The 14754-nt window shown below is 33.0% G+C and overlaps 1 protein-coding gene across 1 annotated transcript in view; it reads right to left on the bottom strand.

The window, feature by feature from the left end:
- The window catches only part of LOC142337744 (uncharacterized), a 30022-nt gene extending 24128 nt beyond the window's left edge, over window positions 1–5894 (bottom strand). Inside the window, exon 1 of the mRNA XM_075387227.1 lies at window positions 4634–5894. Coding sequence (XP_075243342.1) covers window positions 4634–5020 — 387 coding nt within the window. The 5' untranslated portion in view covers window positions 5021–5894. The remainder of the gene's footprint in view (window positions 1–4633) is intronic.
- Between the last annotated feature and the right edge of the window lie 8860 nt (window positions 5895–14754).

Raw genomic sequence — 14754 nt, 5'->3', positions numbered from 1 at the left:
AATAATAATAATAATAATAATAATGAATTTCACTAAACTTAGTTTCACCAAGTTTAGTAAGTCCCTAACGGGGATTTAATTTGATTTCCATCAAACACTGTCCATCCATATGGGTACGATATGTAATTAAAATTCTTCTTAGCTAAATCAAATAGATACTTTTGACTTTTCTTTTGAATTTGAGAGGACTTGAATATGGGTTATAGTTGGGAAAATCACGCGCCAGTGACATCCAATTGTTGAAGTTTGTAACTCGGTAGAAAAAATTAGATCGGCAACGCTGGCGATAACATTCGTTTGAGTATAAAAATATTTTCTCGTTTGATCGTGTTTTTGGATGTCCATTCCTTATTTGCCAAAATCGCTCTGCCTCAAGTGGAATTTTTCTTGTCAAAATTCTGTTTAAAACTAAGAGATCCAAAAAGACAAAATGATATGTGATCGGAAGTAAATTTACTGATCGAAGACAATCATTGTATTCTTTATCAGTAAAATGACTGTTTGATTGTAACCATTTTAAACTTTTTCTCTGAATCCTTTCCATTTGTCTGACCATAGTTTTACTTGCATACCAAACATTTGATCCATAAAACAAGATCGATATTATGTAAGTTTTGACTAAGTTGCATTTGACTGATAATTTTGTTTCACTTGGAATTATTCTCTTTAGATAAGCAAGCTTCTGATTTGCTTTTTGTAGAACAAAACTTAAGTGATGATCCCACGATAAATTTTCTGAAAAATATATGCCCAAGTCTTTGAAGTGTGTTTTCTGTGAGATGGTTCCATTTGTGGGAAGACGCAAAATATGCTTGATTTGGTTTTTACGTAATGATAAGTTTTTAAACTTATCGAAATTGAAGTTCAACCAATTTTCCTTGCTCCAAACAATAGCAGTTTCAATATCTTTTTCCAGCTGTTAATTATTTCATGCTAACTACAGCTGCAAATATATTGGAGTTGCTTTTAAAGAACCAAGCTCAAATTAAATTATCATCAATTTTTTGCTTACAGTTAATCTAATTTTGTTTCATATCTCTGAATTTGCGTTAAGGTGGGACAACTCCAGCCATATATGGCAATTTTTGGAAATGAGAAAAGTACGACTAAAATTTGATTCTAAGAGGTAATGTCAAAAGTGCCACTTTCTAATCAGTAAAATTTTACTTGTTTTTGTTCATTTTAAAGCCAATATCTGATTGCTCTGCGTTTTGTTTTGTTGCAATGTGATTTTAATATGTAATTAAATAGATTTCTTCATCAATGCTTCAAAACATCAAAAAATTGAACAGAAGTGTCGATGAAATGACAAATAATTGTTTTTGTAAATATTAGTTTTTATAAGAAAATCATCAGTGGACAGTAACTGGAGTTCTTGCCTGAAATTTATTATCTATTTTATTGTGTGATTAAAAGTTTTTTTTAACAATGGTTGATCAAACCTTTCTCATCAGTTTTGTTGCGGTATTCTCAATACTTTAACACACTTTTCAGCAACACAAGAAACTATTTACCTAACTGTATGAATTTTTGTACTGGAGAGCCAAGACTTGTGTCGTTATTATTGGAATCAAAGTTTTCTGCAGTTTGCACAAATTAACATTCGGCGTCGTATCTTGGATCATAGTAGCAATGTAAATCATCGCTGAATACTATATCTCCGTGTGTGCTAGTACTATGAACACATTATGATCATGTCACTTTTTACCCTGTTCAGACAAAAAAGCTATTTTAAAAAAAGGCACACTTAACAATCCAAAATCCACTTTGTTTAGTGGAATACACAGTAAAATACACTCTCTGAACATTTAGGGCAATTTATGATCCAGTGGAATTTGATTCAAAAAAGGTCTAAAGCTACTAGATTGACGTTATTCAGCTAAAAGCCATTTAACAATGAATTAAATCAAAATAAACTTAAACAGAATAAATCGGCTGAATAACCAACAAAATTCACTCGAATAAGTTGTGAAAGCAAATGATAAAACACCAAAAATTACGTATAATAACTATTCAAATCTGTTTTTGCGCCCGTTTTTTAATCTGCGCTATTCTGTTACACCCCCTCCTCCCACAGCTTACCTCTTTTATAAGCCCCCGGCACACGTGCTGGATTCTAGTACAGTAACGTGTATTTGCTGGTTTTGGTGGGTACTTTTTATAAAGATAAAACGCAATTTACAACATTTTAAGATAGTAATGTCATCATCATGCTCAACAAATACATCTTCCAAAATTTAATTTTTTTTTCGAAACTTTTTCATGTGTTCCCTATTAATATTATGCAAATCAGAAACCAGAGATGCTCAGTCTATTTTCAGGAAAAAAATGTCTATGAGAATAGACTGCACATTATGAGGTAGCAAGATAGTCTTAGGACACACTGATACAGTACTGGGCCGATGATATATAATTGGAATGGTGACGGTCAAGCAAGCCGATAGGCAAGCAAGCCGAATTTTGAAAATGAGGCCAAGTAAGCCGAAAAAATTTCGGATACCCGTATTTTAAGTTGCCCCTGGCGGGCCGGTGGACGCGCTTCGCCGCGATAACCGGCCCACTTTTTCCGGATTACGTCCCACAGCGGATGAGAGGCATGGCCATGGACAGCGGTCTGCTGAGGCCCGTACCCACTAGATGTCTAAAAATTGACGCATTTTTGTTTCTTTGGTGCATTGGAATACATTATGCACTATAATACTACGCGCAGTATTGATTGTAACGGCTGACAATGTATTATTTCTGATAGATTACATAACTATTACATAACTTTCGGCTTGCTTTTCTGTCGGCTTGCTTGCCTATCGACTTACTTTGTTTTCGCCAATTGGAATACAATGTTTCATTACTGATAGGCTATAAGACTAGGGTCCAGGGTTCTATGAATGGAAAAAACACGTAATTTAGAACATCGTTTATTCTCCTTTTATCAGTGACTAGAAGTGTAACCTCTTTGATGGTCAAGTGGGCAATTAAAACATTTAATTTTCCCATTCAGTTCCTATTCTTTGAACAAAATATGCTACATGATAACAAAGCTATTTGCTTTTTAAAGCTCTGATAAATTTTTATTTGTTCTATTTGTTTTAATTAGCAGTTTTATGAAACTTCACTACAAGAGCTGTAAGACATGGAAAGAAAAAATTTCGGTGAATAGAAAAAGTGGGTACTATGATGAGAAACAGCAAAATAGTACCGATTCATTCCTTTAATTACAAGTTTCAACCGATTTACTTATTGGTATAGTCTGTCATAATGAGAGTTTTTATGATGAAGAAACGTTGAATGTGGCTGGAAATAAATTAGTTGATCAATTTATCAATAATTTTTGACAATTTCACCGCATTATTTAGTTAGTGTGGTCTCTCTTGCATTTCGTAAATTGATCTGAAGTAGGGTTAGTGAATTTCGGGGAGAAGGGTGCAATTCTAAGTAGCCGAAAACCCATCATGTTTTCCAAATGCACCGCCATTTTATTTCCGTCTTTTGCATGGATTACAATCATCAAGAGCTTAAGCAAATATGGACGCAGCGGGAGATCAGATTTTAATACTAGAGTTTAGTGGTTCGAGCCTGTGTCGTAACGATGACTGAGGTCTAAGCAAGGAAACGTTCGAATGAACACTGCCCGGGTCGAGGTTTTAGGGCATTTTTTTGTGAGAAATGCGGTGAATGCGGTGAATTTTTGTAAGAAATGCGGTGATTGCGGTGCATGCGGTGAAAATAAATATTTCACCGCATTTCAACGCATTTCTTACAAAAATTCACCACAAAATTCACCGCATTTCTTACAAAAATTCACCGCACCAACTTTTGTGGCAAAATAATGTAAGAAATGCGGTGAAAGCGATGAATGCGGTGAAAAAAAATAATTCACCACATTTCAACGCATTTCTTACAAAAATTCACCACAAAATTCACCGCATTTCTTACAAAAATTCACCGCACCAACTTTTGTGGCAAAATAATGTAAGAAATGCGGTGAAAGCGGTGAATGCGGTGAAAAAAAAATAATTCACCACATTTCACCGCATTTCTTACAAAAATTCACCGCGAAATTCACCGCATTTCTTACAAAAATTCACTGCATAGGATTTCCAAAGTTTACTCAATCTGATTTAAATTCACAAGAAATTTCAAAGATTTATGTAAAAGTTGGCGCAGTGGACTAAGCAGCGGAAGGCATGCAGAAGGTGAGATGTTCGAACCCATGTGGGGACTATTCTTTTTTGTAAGAATACTGATTACGCGGTGAAAATAAATAATTCACCGCGATTCACCGCATTCACCGCAAAAAGATGTAAGAAATACGCGGTGAAAATTTTCACCGCATTTCACCGCATTTCTTACGAAAATTCACCGCCAAACCTCGACCCGGGTGGCAAAATATTAAGACAATTGATCTTAAGCAAATTTACATTAAACTCAATGACAGCAATTATATGATTGGTTTTTCCGTCGAAAAAAAAGTCACTGGTACAAACCGCATACATAATTCTGTAAAAACTCCTCGACACTGGTTCATGTAAAACTTAAGATACTGAAACTGATCAATATAATTCAAAGAAAGTCCTGATATGAAAAATGTTCTAATAACTCATTCTATTTTGGCCAAAAATTAAAGTCTACTTGCCTTCTGGAGTTCAACGCGAACTATTTGCTCGTAATGACTTCCGTTATTATCATCATCATCGTCATCGTCTTGATCGGATTCGGAACTCTTTTCACCCGATTGTATCTCCCTCTTAACTGATAACAGCTCCACCTCTCCTTTCTTGTTATTATTACCGTCGATTACGTCATTGCCACCCGAGTCCACCTCGATTACGTCATAACTCTCCTCCTCATCATCTTCTAGAATTCCCACTTCCAGTAATATAGTCTGTCTTCGGGTTATAGAGATGCCGGGCAAACTGCTGAGTCGTTTTCGGAATTCTTCATCTTCGGGGCTCTGCTCAAATCTGATTGGTTCCTTTTCTTCGCCCGGTACATCGTCCTCGAATGAAATCTTCGGCGGCATAGATAAAGATTCTGATAATTCTCTATTTGAGGTCAAAATGTCAACTGACCTTCCCCTCAATTAGTGAGTTAAACAAATCCTGAGCTGAGTGTTAACCTGAACTTTTAACATCATAATTAAAAATGGAACCTGAATTTTGATAATTTTAGGTGAGCCGTGTCAAACATTGCAAAGATGCAAGTAACTAATTAACTTCAGGGTTGAATAAAGATATTTGAAAGCCAGATATTAAAAAAAGTTACGAGATCGGTTTGTAAAAAACATTAATTTGTTGATCACATCAACATTCAATATTGGCTCAATTAATTTTATGAGAAATCACTAATGATTTAACACAAGTTGTATAAATCTGTCGATTAATTGAAATGACAACATTTCAGAATTACGACTAGGTGTGTTGCTGATAATAATAAAGTACCAATTCCAGGCACTTTGATTTCATATGAATGAATGAACTAAGTTTGCTAATTAACTGCCCATTTTTTCTCTAAGTTGAACAAAGCTCCGAAATTTGCATAAAAGGGGCTAATATCTGTAAAAAATAATTTGTGTATTACTATAAGCAAATTGAATGTACGTAAAAGCATGCAAAGCTATCCTACATAGAAATCTAAACAAAGCAATATCTTCATTACTAAAACTACTTTCTAAAAAGACGCAAATAAAAGTTTTTTTACTTTTACTTGTAAAAATGAGGTACGCCGTCTGTTCTAAGTTTTAGAATGGTATCCAAACTTCATATATAATACTGTCAACGGTTTTGGAGGCATTACTTTGTTTTTAACTATATTGAAAATGGTATTTTAGCAAGAACGCGTTTGTAAAACTTAACGCAGTTTATACGCATAAAACGAAACGTTTGTGGTTCCAAGATTAGTTTGGTTAAAATAATGTTTAAACGGTTGGCGCGTAGCATTTAAACGTGTATTTGTAAGCTTCGGTGTATACGTTTGAGATATTTGCGTTTTAGTTTGGAGAAAAGAAGTTTATAGTTTTAACCGCGTTGTACGTTATGGGAATATATAGGTGCTTTAGGTTCGAGTTAGTAAATAGTTTCAAAATTTGAAGGACTTTCAAACGTTCGCTTGTCATACGCTAATGAACATGAACAAGAAATACTTACAAAAGTTGTTTATGTTTAGTTTGAAATTAAAATAGCTGCAATAGACTTGCAAAATCTTTTTGTCAGCCATTTACACAAAAATTTACGAGAAATTGTAATTCAGAGTTCAAACTATGAGAAAAAGTAATTTTAGTCACATGAAGTCTGGTTTGATAACTGGTCATTTAACTGAGGCATGAATAAACAGTCCGGTTTGCCCACCTCAGGCAAAATTGGAAACTTATCAACGCTGCCTACAAAAAAGTTACGGCTCCCTAAAAAAGTTACAAAACAGAAACTTAAGCGGAATCAATTTTTTCACGGACCTGTGCTGTACATTTGTAGTTAAATTAGACTACTCTGCGATCTTGAAAATGATTGAAAATAAAACACTCAAATGTCCGACATTATTTTCCGATCGCATCATAACCTTGGACAAATTATTCAAACCCTTAAGAAGATGCAAAAACGAACGGCGTTTTTTTAAAAGACAGTCTAGTCTATTACCGACGGCTATCTTGCAAGAATGTTTAAAAGTCTAGTAAGATTAAGCACAATCCTGCTAGATTCATGCAAGATCTGGCAAGATAGCCGTCGGATATGCAAGAGTCCTGCAAAATAAGCGTCCATATTGTGCGATTCTTGAGAGATAAGCGTCTGATTCTGGCAAATAGGCCCCGAACTCTTGTAATATAAGCGTGCGGAAATCCAGTTATAGCTTGTGGGTGGAAATTTTAGATCTTTGACGACCAGAGACGGTGCATTACGGAGTGCCACAAAACCATAAAAAAACCCTCTAGGTGCCAAGAAAAAAAGAGAAGACCGTAAAACGCTGAGACTAATGTGTTTAAGGTTACTGAATATTTTTTCCTCAAACGGTTAAATCAGATAAATTAGCGCCGGTAAAGTTTTTTTCTCTTTAGGCCCGAACCTATAATTAACTGGGTTGAACTCGTTGGACAAGTGATTGATGAGTAAACAAGGAGGCTTGATAATGTGCGTTTTTACATAATGTTCCGACCCCGCTTATCCACAAGTTGGGCTTAATTATCTGCCAAATGAGGAACAGATAGAAATCTTTCAAAAAAATCTCACGTTTTGATCAAAACTAATTGGTGTATGAATAAAAAATATTGCTTCAAACTTAAATCAATTCCCAAAGTAAATAATGGTCGATTAATGGGCCGATGATCCTTGCCATTATTCAGACTACGAAACAAGACAAACAAAAAACCAAACACCAAGAAACATTTACATCCAAAACTCAATTGCTTTTTTTTCAAAAACAGACATAATAAAATCAAAAAACTGTCAAATGAAACCTATTCTGTTCTTCACTAGAAAAAACATGGGACCAGTCCTTTACGAGACTCGGTAACAAGTATACAAAGAGCCCAAAAAACGACATAGTTAAAAAAAGTACGTCTACGTTTTCTTGAAAACGACTAACCTCAAATAATTAAAACAATTAAATACTAGTTCAATTAGATTCCTTTTCATTCATACCGCAAAATGGATTTTTTGAGACTTGTCATTATCAAGATTATGCAGCAAGTCTACAGAAAAATGACAAAATTAGACAAAAGAAAATTCCAATAGTTTCTTGCAAGAAAATGGCGACGAAGCCGTTAGAAACATATTCTAATCCGTAGAAAATCAGACAAAATCAACTAAATACGCCTTTTGTTGACACTAACAATGAAATATGTGACCTCTGAATAATGAGACCTGGTAACAAGGATTTAAAGAATGAACAAAAAGGAAATCAAAATATTTGTTTTTTTCCTTTAGAAAAAAATTTGTATTTTTCAACCTGTCAACTATTAACTAGCAACTGAAATCAATCAATGGATTCAGTTTTTTCTCAGAAAGTCTATTGAGATCTGTCAATTTTTGAAATATGTAATACACCTACAAAAAGAACGATAAACAGATAAAAAATCAAAATTTAACAAAAACTGGAAAAACAATAAACAATGAACTAAAAACATTAGATATGCTCAATTCAGACTTTTCTCAAAACAAAATATTTGATAGGCATTTTGTTATCAATAGCAATAGGTAGCATGTGGAGAGAAAGAAGAGAAAAAAATTCAATATAAAAAACACATCTATAAATATGCTTTTTTTTGAAACATTTGATTCCAAAGTCATGAAAAAATATAGCTATCTATTGAAATCAGTAAATGGGTTCTTTTCTTCGTCAATAAGAAGACGCTCAGCCCTGTAATTATCTGGACTATATCAAGCGACTACAGAAGAACGACGAACAATGACAAAAATCAAGCATTAAATTAAGATTTTGTTATAAACCGGTATCGAGGCCGTTAGAAAAAGCGACGCACTAAATGCATGCGATAAGTTCAGTTGTACCTTCATCGAAAATCAAAAAATTGATATGCAAATTGTTTCTAATGAAATTAGGACCGCAACTACCACAGCAATTACAGCAATTATTAACAAGTGACTACAGAGGAACGACAAAGAACCACAAAAACAACTCCATTAAATTCAGCTAGAAGACAATGTCGAAGCAATTAAATCCATTGTGTAATCAACTAAAAATTCATGGTTCAATTGTAATTTATTTTAAATGGTAAAATTTAACATCTTGCCTGTCATAATGAAACAAGAGAAGAAAAAGAACCTGTGTTGAGATGTTTTCAAAAACCAAATTTCTTTTGAGAAAACACGTAGTATCAAAGCAAAAAGCTTTAGCATATGTTGTAGAATCGCCTTAGGTTTAAAGTTAAATTTCCATATGAACCTGGTGCGTCTTGGCTTTGCTGACCTTGAGCTACAAAATGGCCAAAATATAGAAAAAATCGGCAAAGCTCAATTTATTTTAAAACATGTATTTTAATAGTGATAACGATCATTAGCTGTTGACCTAAAAACAAGATAGGTTTCATGAATCTCCCTACAATGTTAATTTGACCTTTCTTGATTACACTTGTATTCAAAATTTTTTTTTGGTTTTCAATATGAGAATAAGCAAAAATTTCGAAAATGTTTTGAAAAAAAAACCATAGACTGATTACAAAACAAAGTTTTTTATGTGCTTCAAGAGACATCAATTTGGCAAAAAACTGGCATTGCCATTTCCGTTAAATGGTGTTAATTTCAATGAAAAACTTGAAAGAGTTTGGCTAATTCAACAAATATTATTGGGCAATTTTTTATTTCAAGAAAACTCTCACAAGGTCCACAGTTGAAACCAGCTATTTTGGAATTAACGAGGATTTTTTTCAGCAATTTTTAGGAATATTAATCCAGTATATGTAAATAAAGAGAATAAATACAGCTTGTTTTTTGCCAATTTTTTGTGGAAAAGGCTTGATTTTGAAAAATTTAGAAAAAAACTACTTTAGCCAGAAAATTGGATCGAACAGTTCAACAACTCTTTTTGTTTTTCAGATGTAAAACTATTATCACTTTCTGTACAATTTAACATGTTTCTCTGGGAAATTGGCCAAAAATGCGCAAAACTAAGGAAAAAAAGGAAAAATAAACACGAAAATCAGTCAAATGTCCACAAAAATTTGCTCGATAAATCTGTGGAAAAAACGAAACTCAAAAAAGGTTAAATATTCTTCCCCGCTCAGGCTTTCTAATTATACCACTCACAACCATCTATGATGAATATTTCGATCAGTCAAAACTGATCGAACAAAAAAACCGTTTGTGTGTACAGTAACTAAAGTGAGTCGGAACAGTGGAATTTTCTAGTGTACCCAATTTGATTTACATTGTCTATATGCACCTACACCACTGCTATGTACTAACTGGACAAACACATATCTAGTAAAATGTTATTATAATCGCTGATGCCTTTCTCCAGTGAAAGTGCGACAAAATTTAAACAAAAATTTAAAAGTTTTCATTCACCTCATAATTCACCTAAACGCGCCTCTTTAATCTGACGTCCATCTTTTAAAATCTTGCAATTTTTTGCAAGATAAGCTTCCGGATCTTGCTTCATGCATGACAAGCGTCATCTGCAAGCATTGCAATTGGAGTAGGTCATCTTATTTTTTTTCCTGAAGTGTGCAGTATCTTTTAGAATAAACTTGCTCGACAATAACAAAAGTTAAAGTTAAAATTTTCCTCACCATAGCTTAGATTGTATATCTCTAAACTTATAAAGGACAGTTTCCAGTTTTTTGCAATATCTTAATGCAATCTGATTTGCCTTTAATAAAAATCTAGTATTAGCAAATGAATAAATACGCTGAACACCTTCCTTCAAATGATTAACATGTTTTTATAGAAACTACTACTGTGATTTTGGCAACAGCAGAGTCATAGATCACGACAAATAAATACAATCAATGTTATCGAAGAGGTTGACCAAGAGTTGTGTTTTCCAGACGTTCAACTCTAACCGTTAATGTGACATATTATGCACTTGAACTGGACTCTTATTTTTCCGAAACGTAAAAGATTTCAATCCGTTTAGGCTCCAAACGGTAGTTACAGAAAACATAAAATTTGATCATTTGGTTGTAATATAGGCACTACTGTCTCATGAGTATCCTTACAATCATAAACTCTATTTTTCCCATTCCATTTTAATTTTACCCCTTGATAAATTAAATCAAAGTGGTGAAGTAATGTTTGTCAGAGACAGTTTGCAAACCAATTTATTGAATTCAAGTAATTCTATTTCACTTCTCTGGGTCTGTCACACTTTTATGTGTCTTTCTTTGCGTTTTTTGTTCAGACCCCCACTTTAGTGGGGAGGGAGGAACTATATACTCAACTGGGTTTTTTTTTGTTCAGTCAATTTTGACCGATCGATATATTCATCGTAGAGAATTGTGAGTGGTATCATTGAAAAGCCCGTCCAGCGTAGAATACAGAATTAAAAAGATTTTTTTGATTTTCGTTTTTTACAGGGTGTTATCGAGGTTTAAAGTTTTGTGAACATTCGACTGTTTTTGTTCACATTTTCAGTAGTTTTTGCTAAAATTTGGCACAATTTCGCTAATATAATTCAAAATAAGTTAACATTTTTAACAACAGAGTATTGTTGTTACCGTTAGAGATAGAATTGTTTGATTGAAGTTTATTTTGGCTAAAATTTTTGATAAAATTTTCAAAATTCTAACTTTTTTCATAAAAAATGGCACAAAATATGCTTCTTTGGTCCACTTTGTGAAAGTTTGCCGGACTTAGTGACCTAAAAACCTTAAAACAGACTCTCTAATCTTAAAAAGAGCGCAAGTTGCAATTAGGCGCCGTAGGAAAGTCTTCTGGAACAAAATTTTGCCGTTTTTTGCAGATTTAACTCGATAATTATACAAAATGCATCAATCTCTTTTTTAATATTTGAAGAATTCCAGTTAACAATTGGTCTATTTTGTAAACACTTGAAACACATGGTCATTTTGCTGGGCACGCGACAAAATCAGGTAGAGGTTCGACAATATCGTGGATTCTTAGAATCAGAGACTTTTTTTGTTCTTATTATGCTGCCTTTTTTTCAAAATTGTTTGCTTTTGTTTTATTAATGTTAATTATAGGCAATAATTCATTTCCTGGCTCCGTTAATGACAACTCCAAATTACCTAAATTTGTGGCCGAATGTAGATACAGTTTCTTTTCAGAGAACCAAAAGTTTCTTTAGATTTGAGGAGCTTTAGTAAAATTTAACTAAATTCTTGTCTTTTGACTTCAATTGTTATTCTTTTGGCAGTCTGATTTTTAAGTTTAACCACTCAAAGATCTCCTTTTCTTCCTCAAGAGTTGCAAGTGAACTTTTTGTATTCATTCGGTTGTTACCTAATGTCTCTTATGTTATTGAATGTATTTGTTTTAGGGAAATTTCTGTGATTTTTGAACTTAACAATTTTTTTTATATTATTTTATTCAATATTTTGTTTATTCTCAATAAGTAGAGATCAATCTTTCCTCCGTAAAAAATACAAACTAATTTTGTGGCCGATTGTTTTAACAGAAGTTTTTTTGCTTTTGGTACTACGAGTTTTCATACAAAATTTTCTGATTTTTGAGCATATTTTCCCATGTTTTTGTTTCTTTTGTAAATTGCAACATTTTTTAGCAATCGTACTGAAAAAACCTAACATCACTTTAAATTGAAACTATTATTTGTTTTCATAACATATTGTTTGAAGGGCTGCGACATCGTTCTCTTGCTGAAATTGGTAGAGATTTTTTTTATTTTTGCCCTCTTTTTGTTGTTAATTTTTGTTGTCATATGCCAAATATTGTGTAGATAAAAGTCTCATTGGCCAACTATAGCTGAAAAAATGAACTTAATAACTGATATCGGTGAATAGCTAATAGTTGTTTGGGTTTTCGAATTGAATTTTTAAAAAAAAACAGAGTAATAGTATTCTTCAACGTATACCTTTTTGTTCTGGTTTCAGTTTTTCGTATTTTACATTGTTGTATCATTTTTGTAAATAAACCTCTCAATTTAGTGCTATTTTTAATGTTTTGTTGAATCAAACAATAATTTTTTTGATGTTTAAATGTTTTGAATGATGTCTTCATGGCTTAGACAATTGGTTTCAGGAGAATTTTGTGAAGTTTAGATATTTTCGGATTTTGTGGTTCTTTTGTTATCATTTTGTTATATTCGTTTTACAAAAAGAGGTTGTGATGGTCAGTTGAGATGCAAATGAATATGTATATACTCGCAGTTAATATCTTATGAAATTAATAGCTTCAAAACTGTGGTCTCGTAAATTTGTTTGTGAAATTTATTAGTTCAGCTTGCAATTGATGTTATTTTATATTTTTATGATTTATTCTCATTAATAACAGTTGCAAATAATTTTCCAAGTAGTTGCAAGACAAACTGTCTACTCTTTTAGTCGAAAGCTTTTGTTGGCTACGACTTTTGAAAATATATGTTTTTTATAAAAAGAGAGATAGATTTTTGAGATCTGCCAATATTTTTTCTGTTAAATTGTAGCTAAGCATCTCTATATACAATTCACATCATTTATCTATTGAAATACAATTTGCTTTTCATAACAGTTTTCTTTTCCTCAAATGGTCTTTCTTCTTGCAACAACCAGCTTTCATAAAACTAATTATCGTGATTTTTGCATTTTTGCCCCCTTTTTTGTAGGTTTTTCTTTTCTTTTCACAGTATCACAATAATGGGCGTCATTTGATTTACAATGTTGTTAACATCAAAAATTGAAAACGAAGAATTTTATTGCTTCAGTAATCAGCTTAATATTTAATTGATTGGAAGACATCGTATTCGTGCATAATTTTTCATGCAAATTTTTAATTTTTGCCAGTATTTGCCGTACTTTTTGTGGTCGTAAGACATATCCTGGATAATGAAGGCCTCAGTTGCTCTCTATTGAGCTATAAAAGTCTCTCTCAATGATTTCATTTGATTCGTATTGTTTCTAATCAGTTTAAATTTTATTTTTTTTCTTTTAAAAAAAAGCAATGCTTTAATAAACTTTGCCACTTTTGTTCATTTCTAGTCGACTTGTTGCCAAGTTGCATTGAAGGAAAAGCCCATGTTTTGTTCCAAACAATTGCCGGTTAATCTTCTGAGTATAAATTTTATCTGATGCCGTTTTGATTTGGTTATTAGTGGTTTTCAAAAAATGGGCAAGGAGTTTTGGTCGTAATTAATATTTGTAACTATTTGATTTTTATTGCCGTCTTTTCTGGTAGTCATATTTTGGTAACCACAGGTCTCAGAGGCCCTCTAGAGTAGATTGTTTTTTTCTTTTAGTAGTTTGATGAACGATATGTTGATATGTTATTTTTTTTATCTCTTCCTCATTTGGTAGACAATTAAGTGAAAAATGTAGATGAGCGGGGTCGGAACTTAATGTGCGAACGCACATTACCGAGCCTCCTCGTTAGTAAGAATATCAAATTTCGGTATTTTTCACTGGCTCTGGAATAACGTTTTAAGCACATATCGGTCAAAAAAATGGACTGTCTGAGACTTGACAGAAAAGTCACAGTGAATAAAAATTTGATAATATGAGAATATTGTTTATCCAATCATCAATTTGATGTCAAATGGCGCCTTTCAACAATACGACGTATCAAATGGACTTTTTTGTCATTAAACGAATAAAATCGTGAGAGCATATGTTCCGGGGCTCGAAATCCAGCCGCGTTGTTTCCAGATTACATCCCACAGCTCATGAGAGGCATGGCCGTGGACAGCTGTCAACTATCGCTTACATGCTCCAGATCCGCCTTATTATAGGCAAGCCTAGTTAATAGGCATACGTGCCACAAAATTATTGGGAGCGTGTCAAGAGACGACAACGATTTATAAGCAATAACAAAGACGGTGAATCCAATTCTGGTCCATTTTAAATAAAAAATCGGCCTTATCCAATTGCTTCGATGGTCATTTGATTGACTCCTCAAAAAAGGAATACCTCACTTGAAAAAATTATTATTTTGGAATCTGTTTAATTAATAAGAATGTTTACAAATGAGTTGCCAGCTCCAATCTGATTGTGTTAGCAGGTTTCATCTCAACTTGAAAATGAAAAACTTATATATTATCTATCATCATGAATTTTTATAGCTTATTAAATTTGTACAAAACATCGTTTTTAACAGTTACTTCCGACCTCCAAGATTCGTTATAAGCAGCGGCGTTCAAGCA

The sequence above is a fragment of the Convolutriloba macropyga genome, chromosome 4 (assembly GCF_964194025.1).
Source record: "Convolutriloba macropyga chromosome 4, txConMacr16.3, whole genome shotgun sequence".
In the NCBI taxonomy this organism is placed as follows: domain Eukaryota; kingdom Metazoa; phylum Xenacoelomorpha; order Acoela; family Convolutidae; genus Convolutriloba; species Convolutriloba macropyga.
This window is presented reverse-complemented; position numbering and strand designations above follow the sequence as displayed.